The sequence below is a fragment of the Rhinopithecus roxellana genome, chromosome 19 (assembly GCF_007565055.1).
Source record: "Rhinopithecus roxellana isolate Shanxi Qingling chromosome 19, ASM756505v1, whole genome shotgun sequence".
Classification (NCBI taxonomy): Eukaryota; Metazoa; Chordata; class Mammalia; order Primates; family Cercopithecidae; genus Rhinopithecus; species Rhinopithecus roxellana.
Window position 1 is genome coordinate 63307057 of NC_044567.1, and position 15643 is coordinate 63322699.

Consider the following 15643-nt stretch of genomic DNA (forward strand, 5'->3'; position numbering starts at 1 on the left):
GAGGCTGAGGTGGGCGGATCACCTGTGGTCAGGAGTTCAAGACCAACCTGACCAACATGGTGAAACCCTGTCTCTACTAAAAATACAAAAATTAGCCAGGCGTGGCTGCACACGCCTGTAATCCCAGCTGTTCGAGAGGCTAAGGCAGGAGAATTGCTCGAACCTGGGAGGCGGAGACTGCAGTAAGCTGAGATCACGCCACTGCACTCCAGCCCGGGGGACACAGCAAGACTCTATCCCAAAAAGAAAAAAAAAAAGAAAGTTATTGTATGCTGTTAATGATTGTCTGCCCATGTCCTGCCTGAAATACCATGATTGTATATTGAAAGTATCTTTAAAGGCCAGGCAGTGTGGCTCATGCCTGTAATCCCAGCACTTTGGGAGACCAAGGAGGGCGGATCATGAGGTCAGGAGATCAAGACCATCCTGGCTAACACGGTGAAACACCGTCTCTACTAAAAATACAAATAAAAACAAAATTAGCCGGGCATGGTGGTGGGTGCCTGTAGTCCCAGCTACTCAGAAAAGGCTGAGGCAGAAGAATGGCATGAACCCAGGAAGCAGAGCTTGCAGTGAGCTGAGATTGCGCCACCACACTCCAGCCTGGGCGACAGAGTGAGACTCCGTCTCAAAAAAAAAAGTATCTTTAAAAAAACTGAATACAGCTGGGCGCAGTGGCTCATGCCTGTAATCCCAGCACTTTGGGAGGCCAAGGCAGGCAGATCACCTGAGGTTGGGAGTTCGAGACCAGCCTGACCAACACGGAGAAACGCTGTCCATACTAAAAATACAAAATTAGCCGGGTGTGGCGGCACATGCCTGTAATCCCAGCTACTTGGGAGGCTGAGACAGGAGAATCGCTTGAACCCGGGCGGTGGAGGTTGCAGTGAGCCGAGATGGCGGCATTGCACTCCAGCCTGGGCAACAAGAGCAAAACTCCGTCTCAAAAAAAAGAAAAGAAAAAAAAACTGAACACAGTCTGGCTTGAAAAAAAATAAAATAAGGGCCGGATGTGGTGGCTCACACCTGTAATCCCAGCACTTCGGGAGGTCAAGGCAGAGAGATCATTTGAGCAGGAGTTCAAGACCAGCCCGGCCAACAGGGCGAAACCCTGTCTCTACTAAAAACACAAAAACTAGCCGTGTGTGGTGGCGCATGTCTGTAATCCCAGCTACTTGGAAGGCTGAGGCAGGAGAATTGCTTGAACCGGGGAGGCGAAGGTTGCAGTGAGCCGAGATGGTGCCACTGCACTCCAGCCCGGGCGACAGAGCAAGATTCCGCCCCCAAAAAAAAGATAGTCAAACTCGAGGAAAATAAGTCCCCCAAAATAGAAGACAAAACTAAGCAACAGGTCAGCATAAAGTCTCAGGGTCAAAAGCAACAATAAAACAACAACATGTTATCAAAATAAAGACACACGCCGCACACGGTGGCTCACGCCTGTAATCCCAGCACTTTGGGAGGCCGAGGCGGGCGGATCACGAGGTCAAGAGATCGAGACCATCCTGCCTAACACGGTGAAACTCCGTCTCTACTAAAAAAATACAAAAAATTAGCCAGGCGTGGTGGTGGGCGCCTGTAGTCCCAGCTACTCAGGAGGCTGAGGTAGGAGAATGGCGTGAACCTGGGGGATGGAGCTTGCACTGAGCCTAGACTGGTCCACTGCATTCCAGCCTGGGCAATGGAGCAAGACTCCGTCTCAAAAAATAAAAAATAAAAGGTAAACAAAGAGGCCAAAGATTAACATCCTTATTATTTTTTAAACAAATGCTGAGGCCTCCTCCATGTCAGGAACTGTACTGGGAACCACAAAATGCAGTACTTGGACGAACGGACAAAGACTGACCCAGGAGAGATGATATGACATCAAGGCCAGCAAACCCTCAGGCCCAGCATGCCGGAGATACTATAGCTGTGACGAAGGAGAGAGAACAATGGGGCTGGAAACAAGGGCGTCACTGCAATCCAGAACGAGCAGTGCAGAAGGGGGTTCAGGAATCAGGAAGATGTGGATCCGAGCGTGCCAAGCAGAGGGGCAGGCAGTTAGTCTACTTAGAAAGCAGAGAGATTGAGGGGAAAGAGAGAGACAGGAAGTCAGGGAGCCAAGGGACCAGGACTTGCAGGACTCTGGATTTCATTTCTTATTCACTAAAGGGTGGAATTTATTCTAGCAGTGACAGGAAACCCACTGGAAGATTTGAGTTTGGGAAGGGTTTCATCTACTCGTTTTAAAAAGACTACTGGCTACTGTGTGAAGAAAACCATGGCAGGACAGGAGTGGCCACCGGGAGGACACAGCAGCTGTTTTGGAAGGTGTCTAGCAAGCAGCAAACGGCAGGCTGGACTGGAGTGGGAGCAGCAGAGGCTGTGAGAAGGTGTCAGATTTAACAAGTATTCCCAAGTCAGAGCACACAAGATGTGGTAATGGATGGATCAAAGACGAGGCAGGTAAAGGGGTAGAATCTGGATTCCCAAACGGCCCCATGTAATTGCTAAAAAGACTGGACTCCAGCCTAGAGGGTATGAGTAAGGAAGCAGTAGTAAGAAAAAATATTTGCATTTTAGAAATACCGTGGTGGAAGCTGAGCACAGTGGCTCACGCCTGTAATCCCAGCACTTTGGGAAGCTGGGGCGGGAAGACTGCTTGAGCTCAGGAGTTCAAGACCAGCCTGGCCAACATAGTGAGACCCCCATCTTAATAAAAATAAACAAATAAATAAAGGCTGGGCACAGTGGCTCATGCCTGTAATCCCAGTACTTTGAGAGGCCAAGGTGGGCAGATCATCTGAGGTAAGGAGTTCAAGACCAGCCTGGCCAACATGGTGAAACCCCATCTCTACTAAAAATATAAAAATTAGCCAGGTGTGGTGGCGGGCGTCTGTAATCCCAGCTACTTAGGAGGCTGAGGCAGAAGAATTGCTTGAACCTGGGAGGCGGAAGTTGCAGTGAGCCCACTGCACTCCAGCCTGGGCGACAGAGTGAGGCTCTGTCTCAAAAAAGCTAAATAAATAAAAAATAATTTTTTAAAAAAGAAATAATTTTAACTTACCTCCATTGGTCTCCTGATATACAACAGACTTCCCCAATTCAGCACCAAGGCGCCTATAGACCAAAAAGAACAAAAAAGGGAAATTAAGATTTCTCTTTTTAAAAAAATTCCAGTTCATATGCATATGTCTAATAAAAAGACTCAAATAACTAAGCTGGAACTCTTTCCAAAAAATAATTTAGAAAATCTAATTCATTAAACTAAAATTCTGCTGTCACTCCATAAGCAGCTCACCACGTTGCAACTAACATACATACTGCTTTACCAGACGGAGCTCACAACCCGTGGTTAATGTCTGTCTGGTCCATTGTTCTTTGAATAGTAATTTGCTCGGAAAATCACTTCCAAGTACTTGGTTACTAGCAATGATTTCAATAACACACGCCAGAGATAAATGCCTCAATTATCAAAAGCATAGAGAAGAGGCTTCAGCACCATTGACCAAATGTGGTGTGGATCTTGTTTGGATCCTGCTTCGAATAAACCAAGTGTAAAAACCCATTTTTGGCTGGGCACGGTGGCTCATGCCTGTAATCCCAGCACTTTGGGAGACCGAGGCAGGCAGATCACCTGAGGTCGGGAGTTTGAGACCAGCCTGATCAACATGGAGAAACCCCGTCTCTACTAAAAATACAAAATCAGCCGGGCATGGTGGCACATGCCTGTAATCCCAGCTACTAGGGAGGCTGAGGCAGGAGAATTGCTTGAACCTGGGAGGCGGAGGCTGCAGTGAGCCAAGATCACGCCATCGCACTCCAGCCTGGGCAACAAGAGCGAAACTCCGTCTCAAAAAAAAACCATTTTAAAAAATAATCAGAGAAATATGGACAAAGGGCCGGGCGCGGTGGCTCAAGCCTGTAATCCCAGCACTTTGGGAGGCCGAGACGGGCGGATCACAAGGTCAGGAGATCGAGACCATCCTGGCTAACCCGGTGAAACCCCGTCTCTACTAAAAAATACAAAAAACTAGCCGGGTGACGTAGCGGGCGCCTGTAGTCCCAGCTACTTGGGAGGCTGAGGCAGGAGAATGGCGTAAACCCGGGAGACGGAGCTTGCAGTGAGCTGAGATCCGGCCACTGCACTCCAGCCTGGGCGACAGAGTGAGACTCCGTCTCAAAAAAAAAAAAAAAAAAAAAAAGAAATATGGACAAAGACTAGATACTACATAATATTATGGAATTAATAGTAGTGTGAAGTTTTAAGTCCTGATTAGTAAGCATTACTATTTTTACGAGAGAAATGATATGATATAAGGGAATCTATTTGAAAATACTCCAGGCCGGGCGCGGTGGCTCAAGCCTGTAATCCCAGCACTTTGGGAAGCGGAGGCGGGTGGATCACGAGGTCAGGAGATCGAGACTCTCCTGGCTAACACGGTGAAACCCCGTCTCTACTAAAAATACAAAAAACTAGCGGGTGCCTGTAGTCCCAGCTACTCGGAGGCTGAGGCGGGAGAATGGCGGGAACCCGGGAGGCGGAGCTTGCAATGAGCTGAGATCCGGCCACTGCACTCCAGTTTGGGCGACAGAGCGAGACTCCGTCTCAAAAAAAAAAAAGAAAAAGAAAATACTCCAGGCCAGGCGCGGTGGCTCACGTCTGTAATCCCAGCACTTTGGGAGGCAGACGGATCACCTGAAGTCAGGAGTTCGAGATTAGCCCGACCAATATAATAAAACCCCATCTCTACTAAAATAGAAAAATTAGCTGGGTGTGGTGGCGGGCGCCTATAATCCCAGCTACTCAGGAGGCTGAAACAGGAGAATTGCCGGAATCCAGGAGGCAGAGGTTGCAGTGAGCCAAGATCGCACCATCGCACTCCAGCCCAGGCAACAGGAGCGAAATTCCATCTTTTTTTTTTTTTTTTTTTGAGACGGAGTCTCGCTCTGTCACCCAGGCTGGAGTGCAGTGGCGCGATCTCGGCTCACTGCAAGCTCCGCCTCCTGGGTTTACGCCATTCTCCTGCCTCAGCCTCCCAGGTAGCTGGGACTACAGGCGCCCGCCATCTCGCCTGGCTAGTTTTTTGTATTTTTTTAGTAGAGACGGGGTTTCACCGTGTTAGCCAGGATGGTCTCGATCTCCTGACCTTGTGATCCACCCGTCTTGGCCTCCCAAAGTGCTGGGATTACAGGCTTGAGCCACCGCGCCCGGCCGCGAAACTCCATCTCAAAAAAATAATAATAATAAAAATAAAATAAAAATCTCCAGTCAGGCCAGGCTCAGTGGTTCAATGATTGTAATCCCAGCATTTTGGGAGGCCAAGGTGGGCAGATCACTTGAGGCCAGGAGTTTGAGACCCGCCTGGGCAACATGGAAAAACCCCGTCTCTACTAAAAATACAAAAATTAGCTGAGTGTGGTGGTGAGCGCCTGTAACCCCAGCTACCTGGGAGCTGAGGCACGAGAATCACTCGAACCTGGGAGGCGGGGACTGCAATGAGCCAAGATTGTGCCACTGCACTCCAGCCTGGGTGACGAAGCAAGACTCCATCTCAAAAAAAAAAAAAAAACAAAACAAAACTCCAGCCAGGTATACACATACAATGGAATATTATTTGGCCTTAAAAAAATAATAAATTCTGGTATGTGCTATGACAGGAGTGAGCCTCGGAAAAGGTATGCTGAGGAAAATAAGCCAGACACGAACAGACAAATGCTGTATGATTCCTTTTGTATGAAGTCAGTCCAGAAAACAGGCAATTCATAGAGACAAAGTAGAACAGAGGCTACCAGGGAATGCGGGGAGGGGAGAATGAGGAGTTAGTATTTAAAGGGTACAGAGTTTCTGTTTGGGATGATGAAAAGTTCTGGAAACGAATAGTGGTGATGGTTGTGCAACACTGTGAATGTAGTTAAAGCCACTGAAGTGTACACTTAAAAATAGTTAAAAAGGTAGGCCAGGCGCAGTGGCTCATGTCTCTAATCCCAGCACTTCAGGAGGCCGAGGTAGGTGGATCACCTGAGGTTGGGAGTTCGAGACCAGCCTGACCAACACAGAGAAACCCCATCTCTACTAAAAACACAAAATTAGCCAGGCGTGGTGGCACATGCCTGTAATCCCAGCTACTTGGAAGGCTGAGGCAGGAGAATCACTTGTAACTCGGGAGGCGGAGATTGTGGGTGAGCCAAGACGGTGCCATTGCACTCCAGTCTGGGCAACAAGAGCAAAACTCCGTCTCAAAAACAAAACAAAACAAAACAAACAAACAAAAACAAACAGTTAAAAAGGTAAACTTTATGTTATGTGTATAACAATTTTTAAAAATACTCCAGGCCAGGCACAATGGCTCATGCTTGTAATCCCAGCACTTTGGGAGGCCAAGGCGGGAAGATCACGAGGTCAAGAGATCGAGACCATCCTGGCCAACATGGTGAAACCCTATCTCCATTAAAAATACAAAAAAAAAAAAAAAAAAAAATTAGCTGGGCGTAATGGCACGCGCCTGTAGTCCCAGCTACTTGAGAGGCTGAGGCTGAGGTAGAAGAATCGCTTGAACCCGGGAGGTGGAGGTTGCAGTGAGCTGAGATCACGCCACTGTACTCCAGCTTGGCCACAGAGGGAGACTCTTCTCAAAAACAAACAATACTCCAGCATCTCCCCCACCTCAAAAAAATGCACGATAGAGACAAGATTATCAAAAAGTTGCTAAGTGTGGAAGCTGGATTAAGGATACCAGGTTGGGGTGGGGCAGGTAACAAAATACATGTAACATTCACATATCCTGGGAAGGTCATGTATCTAATTATTTTATTGATTAAAGTGCATAATCAAAAAAGTTTGAAGATCCTTGCTTGAAGTTTAGACACTCTGAAAGAAATCATGGAAATACAATATCATAACTTCAGGGGTTAAGTAATCTACTGATCAAACTTTGTTCAGGGGCAAACAATCTTCTTTTAAAATAAAATCTTACTGGCCGCACATAGTGGCTCATGCCTATAATCCCAGATCGCCTGAAGTCAGGAGTTTGAGACCAGCCTGGCCAACAGGATGAAACCATGTGGTATCGGCACCTGTAATCCCAGCTACTTGGGAGGCTGAGGCAGGAGAATCGCTTGAACTTGGGAGGTGGAGGTTGCACTGAGCCAAGATGGCACCACTGCACTCCAGCCTGGGTGACACAGCAAGATTGTCTCAAAATAAACAAAACAGACAAAATAAGGAAACTATTTATGAATATGTATCATTGATAGTAATTCAAAACCTTCCTGGAATTTGCCAGGAAATAATCTAAGACAAAAAAAAAACCCTCACCGACTTTTAAAATGTGCCCTGCTCCCATCTGCTCTCCCTCAAGGTCAGGTGGAGTAACTCTGAACCACTAGATACACACAGAAGCTTCCTTTAAAGTCAGTGTTTTCATTGGCCTCAAAAAGAAAGACAAGGCCGGGCGCGGTGGCTCAAGCCTGTAATCCCAGCACTTTGGGAGGCCGAGACGGGCGGATCACGAGGTCAGGAGATCGAAACCATCCTGGCTAATACGGTGAAACCCTGTCTCTACTTAAAAATACAAAAAACTAGCCGGGCGACGAGGCGGGCGCCTGTAGTCCCAGCTACTCGGGAGGCTGAGGCAGGAGAATGGCGTAAAAAACCCGGGAGGCAGAGCTTGCGGTGAGCTGAGATCCGGCCACTGCACTCCAGCCTGGGTGGCAGAGCAAGACTCCGTCTCAAAAAAAAAAAAAATAAAAAAATAAAAAAAATAAAAAGAAAGACAAATAATCAGGGGTTAGAAATAGAAACTAGGCAGTAGACTGCAAAAGGATTTTTTAACATTCTTCCAATCTCCAAACTCCAACTATTAAAAAAAACAGGCAGAGCTGAAAAAAATAACTAAAGTTTTCCCTTTCTTCTACATTTCCCCCCAGAAGTTTAAAATATATCCCTGCAATTATTTATCAATCCTAAAAATTTAACGAAGTAACTCTATAAAAACTGTTTAAGATGTGAAAATGACTTTAAATATTAAAAGACGAGCCATTCATTTTGTCTTTGATTTCTAACAAGTGTATGTGGAAAGGACATATAAGGCTCCTCCTTTATATCAGAGCTCTGGGATTCTCCAAAAGAGCCAACTAGAAAAGAGGCCATTTAACCGGATACAGTGGCTCACGCCTGTAATCCCAGCACTTTAGGAGGCCGAGGCGGGCGGATCACGAGGTCAGGGAGAGTTCGAGACCAGCCTGGCCAACATGGTGAAACTCCACCTCTACTAAAAACACAAAAATTAGCTGGGCGCATCTGTAGTCCCAGCTACTTGGGAGGCTGAGGCAGGAAAATCCCTTGAACCTGGGAAGCAGAGGTTGCAGTGAGTGAGATAGCGCCACTGCATCCCAGCCTGGGCGACAGAGCAAGACTCCATCTCAAAATAAATAAATAAATAAAAAGAAAAGAGGCCATTTAGTAAACAGGTATTCAGGGGGCCACTATGAGCCCTGCTCTGCTAGAACCAGATACTACTACTACACCATCCCGGTCATACTCACAATATTCTTGGCCATGAGAGAGAATCATGCCCATTTCACAGATGAGGTTCAGGGAAATCAAGTCTCTTGCCCAGTGACAGAGCTAGTAAGTGGCAAGGCTGGGAAGGCATCTCAGAGCTGTCAGACCCCAAAGGCGACTTGAGACCAGGGGCTTCCTTGGGTTAAAGACACACATGACTGATCTTATCCCAAGCTAATTTGCAAAGCAGGGTCAGGCCTGTCATTTCTACCACCAACTCCGGCCCATCTGCCTCCCTGGAATTGCCTTCTTCACACTGCCAGTCCCCACACCTTTGCTCTGCGGCCGCACCCGCCGCGTCGGGTCCCCCAAGTCAAAACCACGCCTGCGGGTCTCACTGCAGGGAGACTTGAGAGTGGCGGCGGTCAGATTCCCAGGTCAACTCCAGCCGTGGGAAAGGGAGCCAAGACCAGAGCCCCTCTCCCCAAGGCACACACTCTGGGAGCTCCAGAAAGCTCGGCCCGCCCCGGGGTGTGGGAGTGCGGAGACGAAAGGCAGGCCGCGGACCCAGTCACGGGGCGGGGGCTGAGGTCACCGAGAGTCCGCCCCAAGCCTCCCAGCTGCAAAACCGGGAGGCAGGTTGTGGTTTCCGTCACCTCCAAGGCTTGTCCGGCTGGGAAAGGACAGGCCCGCGCCTCCTGCCCAGGTGCAGGAGGTGGGGCGGGTGGAGGGGAGTGGGTACCTCGGGGCGCGAAGGCGAGCGAGGCGCCGCCGCCCCCGGCCCTCCCGCCGCCCCCTTACTCTGTGATGCGCTTGGCCAGCTCCGTGCAGGCGGCCGTGGAGTTGGCCGAGAAGACTCGGTAGCCGGTGCGAGCGGCGTTCATGGCCGGCGGGGGAGCGGGGCGGGCGCGCGGGACACGGAAAGCCGAGGACGCGGAGAGCGGGGGCAACAACAGCAGCTTCTTGGGCATCGTCCGGCCCGCGGCACGGTTACGGTCGGCCCCGCGCGGGGCTGCACCCGGAGCGTTTCCAACCGCGAGACCCCGGTTCGGGTGGGGAAGGCGCTGAGAAACGGGGCAGGCTGGGAGAGCTCCGAGGTCCGCACCCTTGCGTACCCCCCACCACGGACTGCAGCAGCCCAGCGTTTGCTGCGCCCCGCGCCGCCGCCTCAGAGCCAGAGACGAGGCCACCGCCCCCTCCGGGCATCGGAGGAGCGTCGGCTAGAGCGCCCTCAGGCCGCCATCTCGGATGAGGGCACGGAGCCGGGCGACTCTCTAAAAGCCTGTTCTGCCGATGGGGCGTGTCACAGGTTCGCTCCACACCTGCTTTGACCGCTTCCACGGGAGCTCTTTCGGTCTCATCTTCTTGGGAGGAGCATTCTACCTCGGTAGGGGCTCCAGCTGTTTCCAACTTTTTTGGCCAGGACCCAACATGTCGGCCTCCGAGGAGGTAGACGATCTAGCTCTGCATGTCTATGGTAGCACAGTGCCCGACCCCCGAGGCGCGTGCGCCGGCCTGAGATTAATTTGAAAAGTGGAGGGCGGGGTTCTTTCCAGCTGGTTGACGGCAGTACTGAAGCGTCCAAAAGGTGGTCTTCTGCTGAGCCTGATCTTTCAGGCGTTTCCGAGCAGATCCCCAACCCTGTATCTGCGTGTAAGGCAAGGTTCCCTGAACGTGCCAAAGGCCCTCTTGCCGGTATTCGCTTTCAATCATAAAAGCCCCCCTTCGGGCCGGGCGCGGTGGCTCACGCTTGTAATCCCAGCACTTGGGGAGGCCGAGGCGGGCGGATCACGAGATCAGGAGATCGAGACCATCCTGGCTAACACGGTGAAACCCCGTCTCTACTAAAAATACAAAAAATTAGCCGGGCGTGGTGGCGGGCGCCTGTAGTCCCAGCTACTCGAGAGGCTGAGGCAGGAGAATGGCATGAACCCGGGAGGCAGACCTTGCAGTGAGCTGAGACCTTGCCACTGCACTCCAGCCTGGGAGACAGAGCCAGACTCTGTCTCAAAATAAAAAGCGAGGGGGAACAGGCTGGGTGCAGTAGCTCATGCCTGTAATCCCAGCACTTTGGGAGGCTGAGGCGGATGGATAATTTGAGGTCAGTAGTTCATGACCAGCCTGGGCAACATGGTGAAACCCAATCTCTACTAAAAATACAAAAATTAGCCAGGTGTTGGCTGAGCGTGGTGGCTCACTCCTCTAATCCCAGCACTTTGGGAGGCTGAGGTGGGTGGATCACCTGAGGTCAGGAGTTTGAGACAAGCCTGGCCAACGTGGCGAAACACTGTCCCTACTAAAAATACAAAAATCAGGCTGGGCATGGTGGCTCATGCCTGTAATCCTAGCACTTTGGGAGGCTGTGGTGGGTGGATCACGAGGTCAGGAATTCAAGACCAGCCTGACCAACATGGTGAAACCCTGACTCTATGGCCGGCAAGGTAGCTGTGAAACCCCATCTCTACTCATAATACAAAAACTTAGCCAGACGTTGTGGCGCACACCTGTAATCCCACCTACTCAGGAGGATGAGGCAGGAGAATCACTTGAGCTCAGGACGTAGAGGTTACAGTGAGCCGAGATTATGCCACTGCACACCAGCCTGGGCAACAGAGTGAGTTCTCGTCTCAAAAAAAAAAAAAAAAAAAAAAAACAGGCCGGGCGCAGTCACTCACGCCTGTAATCCCAGCACTTTGGGAGGCTGAGTCGGGCGGGTCGCGAGGTCAGGAGATCGAGACCATCCTGGCTAACACGGTGAAACCCCGTCTCTACTAAAAATACAAAAAAAAAAATGAGCCAGGCGTGGTGGTGGGTGCCTGTAGTCCCAGCTACTTGGGAGGCTGAGGCAGGAGAATGGCGTGAACCTAGGAGGCAGGGTTGCAGTGAGCCGAGATCGTGCCACTGCACTCCAGCCTGGGTGACAGAGTGAGATTCTGTCTCAAAAAAAAAAAAAAAACAGGTTGGGCACAGTGGCTCATACCTGTAATCCCAGCACTTTGGGAGGCCGAGGTGGGCAGATCACAAGGTCAGGAGATTGAGACCATCCTGGCCAACATAGTGAAACCCCCATCTCTACTAAAAATACAAAAATTAGCTTGGTGTGCTGTTGCGCGCCTATAGTCCCAGCTACTCGGGAGGCTGAGGCAGGAGAATCACTTGAACCCGGGAGGCGGAGGTTGTAGTGAGCGAAGATCAAGCCACTACACTCCAGCCTGGCGACATAGCGAGACTCCGTCTCAAAAAAAAAAAAAAGGGCCGGGCGCGGTGGCTCAAGCCTGTAATCCCAGCACTTTGGGATGCCGAGACGGGCGGATCACAGGGTCAGGAGATCAAGACCATCCTGGCTAACCCGGTGAAACCCCGTCTCTACTTAAAAATACAAAAAACTAGCCTGCGAGGTGGCGGGCACCTGTAGTCCCAGCTACTCGGGAGGCTGAGGCAGGAGAAAGGCGTAAACCCGGGAGGAGGAGCTTGCAGTGAGCTGAGATCCGGCCACTGCACTCCAGCCTGGGTGACAGAGCAAGACTCCGTCTCAAAAAAAAAAAAAAAAAAAAAAGCCAGGTGTGGTGGCACATGCCTGTAGTCCCATCTACTCCAGAGGCTGAGGCAGGAGAATCACTTGAACCCAGGAGGCAGAGGTTGCAGTGAGCCGAGATCGTACCAGTGCGCTCTAGCCTGGGCAACAAAGTGAGACTGTCTCAATAACAACAATAAAAAGTTCATCAGCCTATAGCCCCAGCTACTTGGGAGGATGAGGCAGGAGGATCCCTTGAGCCCGGAAATCCAAGGCTGCAGTGAGCTATGATGACGCCACTGCACTCCAGCATGGGCAACAGAGAAAAACTCTGACTCAAAAAAATAAATAAATAAAAGTAAAAATAAATGCTTGCTGAAAAGGGGAGAGTGAAACACTTCTGAGACAGGAGGATAGGGTCTGGAGGCAGGGTACATAAGGCCGATTCATGCTGACTTACCAGAATGAAATCAAATGGAAACACTTCAGCTATGACAAGAAATATCCTCTCCATTTACATAGGGCATACACCGAGTGAATGACTTTGTAACTTTACTTCATTCCCTTCATTTACATAGGGCGTGCACCAGGTAACCAATGGAAACCTCTAGAGGGTATTGAAGCCCCAGAAAATTCTGTAACATGGCTCTTGAGCCCCTATGCTTGGCGTACTCCCATCCTGTGGGGTGTACTTTCGTTTTCAATAAATCTCTGCTTTTGTTGCTTCATTCTTTCCTTGCGTTGTTTGTGAGTTTTGTCCAATTCTTTGTTCAAGATGCCAAGAACCTGAACACCCTCCACCAGTGACACTTCCAGGGTCCGACTCCCCAGCACAAGCATGGGCTTTGCAACAGTGTGGGGATGCCCAGGGAGGCCGACGGTCATTGTTATGGACTGAAAGTTTGTGTCCTCCCAAAATTAATATGTTGAAGTTCTAACCCCCAGTGTGATAGGACTAGAAGGTGGAGTGTTTGGAGGTGAGCTGGGGTTAGATGAGCGTGGGGACCCCATGATGGGATTAGTGCCCCTAAAGGAGGAAGAGACATCAGAGCTTCTCTTCTTTCTGCCATGTGAGAACATAGGGAGAAGATGGCCATCTGCAGCCTACGAGAGAGCCCTCACCAGAAGCCGACCGTGTGGCTCCTGGATCTGGGATTTCCAGCCTCTAGGACTGTGACAAATAAGTGTCTGTTGTTTAAGCCACCCAGTCTATTTTGTAGCAGCCCAGACAAACTAAAGTAGGCATGCTGAGCCTGGCTAGGGTGTCACACATCCCGCCTGACATGCAGGCCTGCCATGGTCTGGCTTGCTTACTCCCATGTCCTCCTCAGAAGACGTTGATGCTCAAAGCCCTCTGCAATGCTTGTGACCCATGTTTCCCCTGCAGTCCCCCCCACCACGGCAGCATTACAGGGGTCTGTCTGTCTGAGGAGGGAAGTAAAGGGACAGAAACAGCTCACTGCTCAATGCCCAAAGATAGCACTTTGGGCCTCAGGAGCACCTACACAATTTAGCCACTGAAAAATTAGAAACAACCGAAATGCCCCCAAATAACAGAATAGCTATACAAATGATGATGCCTCCGAACAATGGAATATTTGGCAACCATCAGAAAGTTTGCTTTTTAGGAGCTGGGTGTGGTAGCCCACACCTGTGGTCCTAGCTACTCAGGAGGCTAAGGCAGGAGGCTCGCTTGAGCCCAGGAGTTCAAGGCTGCAGTGAGTTAGGATCACAAATGTGAACAGCCACAGCACACCAGCCTGAACAGCATCATAAGACTCCATCACTTCAAAAAAAACAAGGCTGGAGCCGGGCGCAGTGGCTCACGCCTGTAATCCCAGCACTTTGGGAGGCCAGGGTGGGCGGATCATGAGGTCAGGGGTTTGAGACCAGCCTGGCCAACATAGTGAAACCCCGTCTCTACTAAAAATACAAAAAATTAGCTGGGCGTGGTGGTGGGTGCCTGTAGTCCCAGCTACTCGGGAGGCTGAGGCAGGAGAATGGCTTGAACCCAGGAGGCGGAGGTTGCAGTGAGCCAAGATCACACCACTGCATTCCAGCCTGGGCAATAGAGCGAGACTCCATCTCAAAATCCACCCATCAATCAATCAATCAATCAAACAAACAAGGCTGGGCACGGTGGCTCATGCCTGTAATCTCAGCATTTTGGGTGGCCAAGGCTAGTGGATCACCTGAGGTGAGGAGTTTGAGACCAGTCTGGCCACTATGGCAAAACCCATCTCTACTAAAAATATAAAAATTTGCCAAGTGTGGTAGCAGGCGCCTGTAATCCCAGTTACTCAGGAAGCTGAGGTAGGAGAATCGCTTGAACCTGGGAGGTGCAGGTTGCAGTGAGCAGAGATTGCCCCATTGCACTCTAGCTTGGGCCACAGAGCAAGGCTCGGTCTCTAAATAAATAAATAATAAATTTAAAAATTTAAATAAAGAAAGTTTGCTTTGTCTGGGCACAATGGCTTACACCTACAATCCCAGCATTTTGGGAGGCTGAGGCAGGTGGATCACCTGAGATCAGGAGTTCAAGACCAGCCTGGCCAACACGACAAAACCACATCTCTACTAAAAATATAAAAATTAATCAGATGTGGTGACGAGCACCTCTAATCCCAGCTACCCAGAAGGCTGAGGCACAAGAATCACTTGAACCCGGGAGGTGGAAGTTGCAGTGAGCTGAGACCACACCATTGCACTCCAGCCTGGGACAGAACAAGACTGTCTCAAAAAAAAAAAAAGAAAAAAGAAAAAGAGAAAAAAAAAAAAAAAGGTTTGCTTTTAAAAGAATCATTGATGATGGGGAAATGTTCATGAACAAAGTGGCAAAATAACCTGACTTAGACATTATCTGAGTCATATTTTCCTGCATGTCTGAAGAGAAAGAAGGCACACAGGAACATGTTGAGGACCTGAAACTCCCTTAAGAGGCTTTTATTATTTTTATTTATTTATTTTTTAAGAGACAGGGTCTCACTATGTTGCCCAGGCTGAACTCAAACTCCTGGGCTCAAATGACGCTCCCAAGCAGCTGGAATTGAGGCTTTTATTATTGAGAGCCTGAATTCCCAAAGGCAAGAACTGGAGTGTCCCTGAGTACCCCAGCTTTGGAGAAAGGGAGTCCTCACAAGTTGAAGGGACAGTTGGACGAGGAGGTGGGGACTCTAGCAAGTGCCCTGGGGACTCTCATAAAGATGAGGAAAGAATGAAGACCAGAGGCCCTCCTTGAAGCTCAGGAACTGGGGAAGGCCCTGGGGCTCTTTTACGTACCAGTCCCGGCAGAGGACTTGGAGTCAGATTTGATTTTGTTAAACAGAATTTATGGCCCGGCATGGTGGCTCATGCCTATAATTCCAGTACTTTGGGAGGCTGAGGCAGGCAGATCACCTGAGGTCAGGAGTTCGAGACCAGCCTGACCAACATGGTGAAAGCCTGTCTCTGCTAAAAATGCAAAAATTAGCTGGGTGTCATGGCATCCGCCTGTAATCCCAGCTGCTAGTGAGACTGGGACAGGAGAATCGCTTGAATCTGGGAGGCTGAGGTTGCGGTGAGCCGAGATCGCCCCATTGCACTCCAGCCTGGGCGACAGAGTAAGACTCTGTCTCAAAAAAAAAAAAAAAAAAAAAAAGAGA

General features: G+C 49.9%; 1 protein-coding gene across 4 annotated transcripts in view; it reads right to left on the reverse strand.

Moving 5' to 3' along the window:
• The window catches only part of PRPSAP1 (phosphoribosyl pyrophosphate synthetase associated protein 1), a 50204-nt gene extending 40304 nt beyond the window's left edge, over positions 1-9900 (reverse strand). Inside the window, exons 1-3 of one of the 4 annotated variants that reach the window (XM_030922709.1) lie at positions 9290-9403; positions 8530-8684; positions 3050-3102 (exon numbers count right to left, since the gene is read on the reverse strand). In XM_030922709.1, coding sequence (XP_030778569.1) covers positions 3050-3102; positions 8530-8563 — 87 coding nt within the window. In that variant the 5' untranslated portion in view covers positions 8564-8684; positions 9290-9403. Of the gene's footprint in view, positions 1-3049; positions 3103-8529; positions 8685-9289 lie in introns of those variants that run through there. The other 3 variants (XM_010387529.2, XM_030922710.1, XM_010387532.2) reach the window with 3 other exon arrangements.
• Positions 9901-15643: the final 5743 nt, after the last annotated feature.